Source organism: Tasmannia lanceolata, unplaced genomic scaffold, assembly GCF_043159265.1.
Source record: "Tasmannia lanceolata isolate RefF3 unplaced genomic scaffold, GAP_Taslan_0.1 ptg000023l, whole genome shotgun sequence".
In the NCBI taxonomy this organism is placed as follows: Eukaryota; Viridiplantae; Streptophyta; class Magnoliopsida; order Canellales; family Winteraceae; genus Tasmannia; species Tasmannia lanceolata.
The window spans coordinates 36,688,897-36,697,768 of record NW_027518700.1 but is presented as its reverse complement, the minus strand read 5'-3'; the positions used below and the strand labels follow the sequence as shown (position 1 = coordinate 36,697,768).

Below are 8,872 nucleotides of genomic sequence, written 5' to 3'. Positions count from 1 at the left end.
ATTATGTTTGCTTTTTATATATAAAATAAAAGAATGTGAGTTGTTTATGACAAATGAAAGTTTGGCCGAGAGGTTAAGGCGCTGGATTTAGATGGGGCTTAGGTTCAAATCCCACTAAGCAGGGGTTAGGCAGACCCCCACCAGATATTTCGTGGTTTTCAAACCTGCTTCAAACCTGCTCTCGATACACGAGGTAGTATTTTTTTTCACTAGTTTTTAGGAATTTTGATGCTATCTTGGATTTTCAGTCTATCATTCTTCCTTTGCCCCTCTCGTACCGTTGGGACCGTGAATATCCTATCGAATAATTTTTCATGCTTCTAAGCTCATTTGCCTAATCTGATGCCGTGATGATCAAACGGTCAGATCTAAGACCTGATATTTTCTGACCAAAACTCAGTACACCCTATAAAAACTCATATAAATGGATGTCTTCATACATCTTCTTTCTCATCCGCAGAAGTGGCAAAATGGCGCTTCGGGCCCTATTCAGTAAGAGAAGTGTAAGTTTAGGGTTAGGGTTTCAAAATGCTAGGAATTTGCAGACATTCACCCTTCCAGATCTCTCTTACGACTATGGCGCCCTTGAACCTGCCATTAGTGGCGAGATAATGAAGCTCCATCATCAGAAGCACCATCAAACCTACATCACTAACTATAACAAAGCTCTTGAGCAGCTCCATGAGGCCATGGCCAAAGGAGATTCATCGGCCGTCGTTGGTTTGCAGAACGCCATCAAGTTCAACGGTGGAGGTCTGATTTTCTTCTTCTTTCTTTCTTTCTTTTGGATTTAATTTATCGATGCGTGGCTTGATTTCTAGTTCTTGAGTTGTAGAGTTTTGTACCTGATAGCCTAGTTTTGCTTTTGGGATATCTATCGCTTGTGTTTGGTTGGAATTAAGATTCAAATCTAAATCTTTGAATTGTATGACTTTTTTGTAGACAGATTGTTTACTTTTAAGGCACGTTTGGCTACCATGAATATTTTTTTCATGATAAATCGGTGCCTCCGAGTGGAGATGAGGATGAAGTGGCTAAAAATCTGGAAACCAAAAACAGGATTCAGGAAACAAGAAACAGGACAATAGTGTCTCCAAGTGCTTGAAGTGACAAAAAAATCAGGAAACAAAAAACTATACTCAAATAGGATCGACTTTTTCCTTATTTTTAACCACTTTTCATGCTCATTTCGATTGTCCCCCCTCAAATCTCTCTCTTTCTCCCACTGTCCTACCACTCTCTCACCACTTGAAGATACAGATTTATCATGAAAAAAAATCCTGGTTGCCAGACATGGCCTTAGTGTAATGTAACCCTGTTATGTAGATGTCTTGAATTGTGGCATTATACAGGACTCTGACAGACTAATGTGTGCGACACACATGATCTTGCTGGGGTGCAGGGGGCAGCACGCCCCTCTCTTGGAAAGAAATTTTAATTTTCAGTTTTTAACTAAATGATATTTTGGTAAAAGATAATGTACATTATTAAAAACTCATCAATAATGAAAGATGATCTTGAACTAGCCCCTAATTTAAAGCCTACCTAAGCACGCTAATAAATTGCTTTTTTGCATTAAAATGACTTGATATTGTTGAGGACAATAATCCTAATGCCCTCTAAAATCACTCTTTCCTTGAGTAGGCTTGTCGTGTCCCACATTCTCATCCCTGATAACACCGCCCATTCTTCACTCAGTTTCCACTTTAAAATTCCATCAGAATTGAGCTTTGTGGCACTTGTCAAAGGCTCCCTAAACGTCACCATCATTTTATTTTCTCTCTCTTCCCATTTGCAATCACTACCTTCCATTCTCAAAGAACTTTAATGCCTTGAAATTCTTGTGCTAAAGATGGAATCTAGGGAATGATGGATGTTCTCAACCCCAAAAATCCTATTATTCATGTACTTCTAATTAGAAGGACCCTCTCTTTAAGATATGATTTGTAATTTTTAGGAGGCCCACTAGCCAGCCTCTTACATGATCTTCTAAATTTATAAAAAAGCCTAGGAAATAACAAAGAGATTCAAAAATGGTTCGAACCCCTTATAGATACTGTGTCATGAATGAATATTGGATCCACGACGAAGCTTGCAACTTATATGTTGAATATACTAACAAGGATGTCACCCCAGTTAAACAAAAAGTATCCATTCTATGGCTAAGAAGGGACCCACCAACTTCAGCACCAGAAAAAGATGCCTCTCTTTATATGGGCAACATATATAAATATGGTAACCTTGATAATGGGAAAAGTGACTTGGAGAGGAGGGAATTGAAGGATTAAAATCTACAATAGGAATGTAGATGTATCTAAAAGTCAAAAATAAAAATAAAAGGTGAATGAGTTGTAAGAATGTGTTTGCATGCCATGACTAGAGAAAGCAACCCAAAAAAGAGTTCAAAGGGGGTTTTATCCTGTTATTTAGGAAGGATGAATGGCTTGAGTTATTGGAGGCATGGTTTTAAATTTCCACCAAAATTGACATGAAATGAATGAAATGTTTTCGTTTCTATCCCACCGAAGTGCATACCGAAACCGAAACACATACCGATACAAAAATGTAAGTGTATTAGTGGTATACTATACAACTATACTCGCATGTGTTATATAATTAATATTTACATGAATTGCATGTGAAATGTGATATTTGTATTATGTGTAAATATTTTATGAATTATATTTGAAATCGACATGAAATGACTGAAATGTTTTCGTTTCAATCCCCACCGAAGTGCATACCGAAACCGAAACACATGCCGAAACAAAATGTTAAGTCTATTATTGGTATACTATACGACTATACCTGCATGTGTTATATAATTATGTTTATATGAATTGCATCTGAAATGTGATATTTGTATTATGTGTAAATATTATATGAATTATATTTGAAATATGATAAGAATTGAATTATCAAATATGTGCGACAACATGTCACTAGGTATTTATGGTTATTTTTTTACTTTTGTGATGGTTTTTGAGTGTGCATTTGCACTTATTCTAGTACTTCCTGAGGTTTCATCTTAAATGTCCATTATTTGCATATGCTTCCATACGTTTCTATGATTTTATAGTATTTCCACCGAAATTTCCATCCGAAACTGAGATGTTTCCATTTTCGTCATGATCAAAAGACATACCGAAACTGAAACTTGAAATTTGAAACCTTGATAGGAGGGCATTGAGGGACTAACAAGTGAGTAGCATGGTTCAAAATTTTCAGGTGATATTATATAAATTACAAGCATGGTTTAAAATATCATTTGATACAATACACACTGGATTTTAGGTGTCCGATATGATTTGAATCTCCATCTGGAAAGTGTGTATCAAACATATTGGCTTCATAGTGTATTGTATTGCGCATATAGACTTGTATCAACCAATATGACACCGATATGTCGTTGCATAGTTGTTTTCTTGGTTCCGTAAATGCACAATTTTGTGCCCCTCTTTCTCACATCTACAAATTTTGTGCCCATGTTTTTCACATTTTTGACATTTACTCGATTGTTTTTTTTTTGAACGGTAAAAACATATATTATCTGTACCAGCCTGTTTACTCGATTGTTCTTCACTGTTTTCTTACTAATCTTTATTTCTTTTTGAAATGACAAATAGATATTATTAATGAGAAAGAGAAACAGGGGGCCCAAGATGGACCATACCCAAGGATACAAGGATCGGAAAAGAAAAGGAAAAGAAAATAGAATTACAGATTACAACTAACGGCAGAAGATAATCAAACCATTCAAGATCCGAACACCTAACCCCACGCCTAGCCAACGATTCCGCCTCCCCATTGGCCGATCTCCGCACATGCTTAAAAACAATAGACGAGCCCGAGATAAGATCATCAATTTTGTCAAATATAGAGGAAAATCTCCAAGGCGGAGGCACCCCACCCTTGAGCCACCGAATCACATTTAGGGAATCGCCCTTTACAATAGTTTTATCCAATATCTCACCCTTTAATACCATAAAAAACAGCCCTAACTTCAGCCTCCGAAGCATCACATGACCCAATAGGGCTAGAGTAAGCCCACTCAACTTCTCCATGGTCATTACGACATAAACCGCCAACCCCGGCCGGGCCTGGATTACCAAAACAAGCCCCATCAAAGTTCAATTTAACCATACCAGGGGGAGGAGGCTCCCACCTTTGCACGATCTGGTGACTCCTCTCTCTACTAAAGCAAACTTCCCTCCAACCCTCACATAAGGCGAATGCTGATACAAAGCTGAACGATGGAAGACATCTAGAAGGGAGTCTTTACTAATCTTTACTCGAGTAAACTATTAGGCAATGAAGGGATCAAATTTGTGTCATTAAAAAAGCGATCAAATTTGTGGATGTCCATTAGGAGTAAGTATACACCCCCCAGGAATTAGTTATAAATCATTAGAAAAATGCATTATTTGTTCAATATGAGGTTTCATGAGATTTGGTGATTAATTATGGGTATTTTCTCTGTTTTTTTTCTATTTTCTGTCTATAGTTTAATGTGTCTTCTTTCTTCATTGTTTAACTCTGACATAATTTCGAGTCTAGATCCATGAGTTTATGCATCTATTTGGTTTGTTTCTCTCCTTTTTTCCACTTTTTTTTTTGTATAGTTTTGTTCATTTTTTAGTTTCATTTAATATGTATTGATTTTGACTCTCATTGATTTAAATCTAATTATCTTTGTGATTGATTTACATATCAGTGGGTCTATTTGCTCAGTTTTTGTTACTCCTTTTTACATTTTTTCTTTGATTTTCCTTTTACATTTAATATGGCATTCTTTGGACTAGATCAATATGTATATTTTTGTTTTTTTAAATTTCTTTTTATTTTTTATTTTTTATTTTTAACTCTTTAAATCTTATTTTCTGTTATTTTTCTTGCCTTTTGGTGTGTTTTTTTTTTTTTAAAAATCAACAAACAAACCTATTCCATGTTGATTAGTGGTAGTCTTTAGATCACTAACAACTATTATTGTTGTAGTTCATGGTGACACCTATTCTTTTATCAAAATGGTGTAAATATTATGTTGCATCACATAAAAGACCTTCCTAGATCAAAGTCTCCTAAAGAAAGAATTTTTTTAGGACATGCACAAAAAATATTGAAGCCAGGGCAAGAAAATGGTAATTTTGTATGTGCTTCTTGGTATAGATGAGACGAAATTTATGAAGGTTTTTATTAATATACTATGCCCCGTGCTCTCTTTAGTTGATACTGAATTGTGGCACTGAGAGAAAAGCTAGGAATTTGGTAAGAGTTGATTTACATCTCATCGAATATATTTACATCTCATGACTTATTATTTTACAAGAAGTGGGGAATTTGATCCAATTGCTGAAAATTTTTTTAACGGGAAAAAAAAACTCTAGTAGTTTGAAAGTAGACCCCCATTTTGATACAGGAGCTTAAATCATCCATGTGCTTACACAAAGGAGGACAATAATGGGAGAAGAAACAAAGGCCATTGATTTGTTAATATAAATCACTTTTATTCATATGCTATTAATTCTTGGGAATTTTGCCAATTATGCCCTACTTTGTAAAATATTATCCAATCAATCACTTGAGAGTTTTGTTATCCAAAAGTCAGTTTTTAATGAATAATTTCCAAAGCCCCAATTCAAAAAATAAAATAAAATAAAAAATCCTAGGCATCCTTGGGAAACACCTGGGAATCAGTATGGAAACAGGTTTCCATAAATACAGAAACATGTTTTGTTGATTTCAGAAATGCATAATAATTATTTGAAACATGTTTCCCGACAATCTTTTTACCCATTTTTAATTCGGGGATAAAATTCTCTTTCTATTTATTTTAATTTTACCCTCTCTCACGTCTCCCTTCTCCTGCAACCCTAAACTCACTTGCGATGAACTGTCCCATAACACTACCTCTCTCGGACGATGAATGGTAAGTTGGCACTCGGCCAACAATTGGAAAGGTAGAAGAGGATGAATAAGAACGGCTTATTTTCTGACGACTGATACCCAAAAATCTCTTTCTATTCTTTTTATTTTTTCCCTTCCTTTGAATTTATAGGGTTTATTTTCATTTTCTTGTCTTTTTTTTGTCTGTCATTTTTTCTTTTTATTTTATAATTTTGATGCTGTTTGCCTGCTTGATTGCTTTTTCAACTATTGCTTTCTGTTTTCGATTTGTTTTTCCATCAGTTTTTTCTTTTTGTGTTGCTCCAAATTCCTAAAACTGATTATTTTCCTGGATGCCACATGATTGTAATTTCTGTGTTTCAGTTGTTGGGTTAGATTAGGAAGGCAATTAGTTTTGCATATATACTTTTTTTTTTTATCGAGAACTATAGATGTTTGTTTTATAAATAAGGATGTGAAAACAATCCCTCACAATTTTCTTGGTCTACTTTTCTATTTTCTCATCTGGAATGTTCCAGTTTATTATTTCCGTCAAGTTTCTGAAATTTAAGAACTTTGGCTCCTCTTTTTTGTTTTTTTTGTTTTGAACAATATCGACTGCTTCCTAATTGCTAAGATGCTCCTAGAGAACATCAGATGCAAATCAGCACATATAAGAAATGGATCCATATCTGTTCCTTTACACATCACCAGTCGATCTAGAAACCAGCAAGACCGAGTAGTAGTTTTGTTATGATTTATGAGCATTAAAGGACATTGCTGTTCCTGTAGAAAACTGAAAATTGTTTATATACTGAAGCATTATTATCGGGTTTTTCCTGTAGAATGCTAAAACTAAATATGCTTGTTCCTGTTGCATGCCAACCAGCTGACACTCCTGAATGATATATGGAAATGGTTCTCTTTTGGAAACGAAATTGTCTATAATATAGTGAAACATTATTATATAGCTGTTCCTGTAGGTTGCCTTTTACTTGCATCCTTGTAGAAGGCTTTGGTAACTGTTATGTTTATGAGAACTAGTATACCTTTTCTTGAATGTGTTTTTCTTGCATATTGTTTGCTTCCTAGCATTAACGCACAACCTCATGTGTTTGATTTGATGTTATGTTTATCAAAAGTTTGACACTTGCAACAATTTACGTTTGGGTCTATGTTCTTTTTTTTTTTTTTTTCTTTGTTTGTTGCCTATCCATTATGCTTTTAAATTTAGCAGGTTTATAATCAATAATTCTTCTAATTTTAAGTTATTAATCAGTAATTCTTCTAATTTTATGATAGTATTTCTTTTATTTGTGATTACATTTTCTAATTTTCTTTATAGATGCTTTGAAATTAATAATAGGATGTCTTTTGAGAGTGAATTGGATGTGGTCGATCTTAGAGATGAAGACAATCAAGACCTCATCCACTCTAAATCACAGAAAAATTTAGAGGGTTATGATTATGATGGGTATGTGCTTGAAGATAACGATGATGAATATTATGATAATGAAGATGAGTTACTTCTGGATCTTTATGAGGATGGAAATCTTCTTCAGGGACATTGTCCATTTTATGCAGACATGTTTAATGCAGAATATGTGGTAGTAGTCATAGCGGTTCTATAATTTTCAAACATCGGCGTTGCAAGAACATATATCACGGCTCATACACTTGTGTATATGATCATCTCATGGGTGCCCAAAGAAGCCTATGTATATGGATATCTTATTGTCAAATTGTCATGTACAATACAAAATTATAAGCCAAGATAAACAGATAAGTTAAGAGATTCGAGAACATATCGGGTGCACTTAAGTTGAAGAAATCACACCTTGAGATGCCCAATAACTGCAAATGATAGAAAAGATCTTTCACCTCAAGAGGTAGTCAATGTCTTCTTGCATGATCCTTTATGGTATAAGAGCTAGAAAAAGTAGACCATAAAGTCTTGAGATTCTTATGTGCGAATGACATTACATAAAATATGCTGAAGTGGATGTATCGAGATGACATGGTTTCCAATTAGTCAAGTACCAGGATACAAACTTCCATTATATGAGAGGATATAGAGAACTTGACAATGACAAGAAGGTTAGGAAACGTTTAGAGGTGATCGTAGAGAAGTGGTTAACAAATGCAACTGTAATTGTTCAATTGGATGGACTAGTGCGAAAAACAATCTACTCACAAACGTGCTCGCATCCAATTGCTTTGGGTCAATGTTACTGTATGCATATGATTTTTCTGCCATTGAAAAATCAGGAAAGAACATATCTTAGTTTTTACCGACAGCTGTTAAGAATGTGAGACCTTCAAATGTTGTTCCAGTGATTACAAGTATCGCATCTAATTGTAAGTTTATAGGTTTTGAGGTTGAGAAGGCATACCCACATATCTTGTAGTCACCAAGTGTAGTCCACACCATAAATTTGATATTTAAGAATTTGACATGCATTCTTCTGGCCTGAAGAGACATGTACTTCAGGCAAAGATCTTCTAAAGTAAATCACCAACCACTCAAGCTTAATCAATTTTTGGAAGATAATTGAAGTTAGATTTATTGAAGACTGCAAAGACAAGGCTTGCTTCGCATTAGATCATTTTAAGGCATCTTCTTGGTAGTAGAGAAGTGTTATTGGAGACAGTGGTGTTAGATGCATGAAAATTCTTGGACATAAGCTCTTATGGATGAAAGTTCTTGAAAACTATACTCAAAAGTTAAAAATGAGGTGATTTAGATGCATTTTGAGATTCAGTGTGATCAGTTTTGTCAATGACAAATCCAATTTATAGAATGATAATGTTTACAGATCAAGAAGAAGTTTTGATTGGAAACATCTATGAGGGAATAATATATTAAAAGAAATAAAAGATAATTTTCTAGGAACTGACAGTTTGAAGAGCATTACAGAATAGTTTATGACATTGTTAATTCAACATGGGATAAGAAGAATGCCTACCTTCATATCTTAGCGTGCCCCCT

At 34.6% G+C, this 8,872-nt stretch overlaps 1 protein-coding gene across 1 annotated transcript in view; it reads left to right on the top strand.

Annotated features, from left to right (window-relative positions):
* Positions 1-350: 350 nt before the first annotated feature.
* Positions 351-8,872, top strand: part of LOC143856181 (superoxide dismutase [Mn], mitochondrial-like) — a 73,794-nt gene continuing 65,272 nt past the window's right edge. Inside the window, exon 1 of the mRNA XM_077366295.1 lies at positions 351-753. Within this exon, the coding sequence (XP_077222410.1) occupies positions 429-753 (325 nt within the window). The 5' untranslated portion in view covers positions 351-428. The remainder of the gene's footprint in view (positions 754-8,872) is intronic.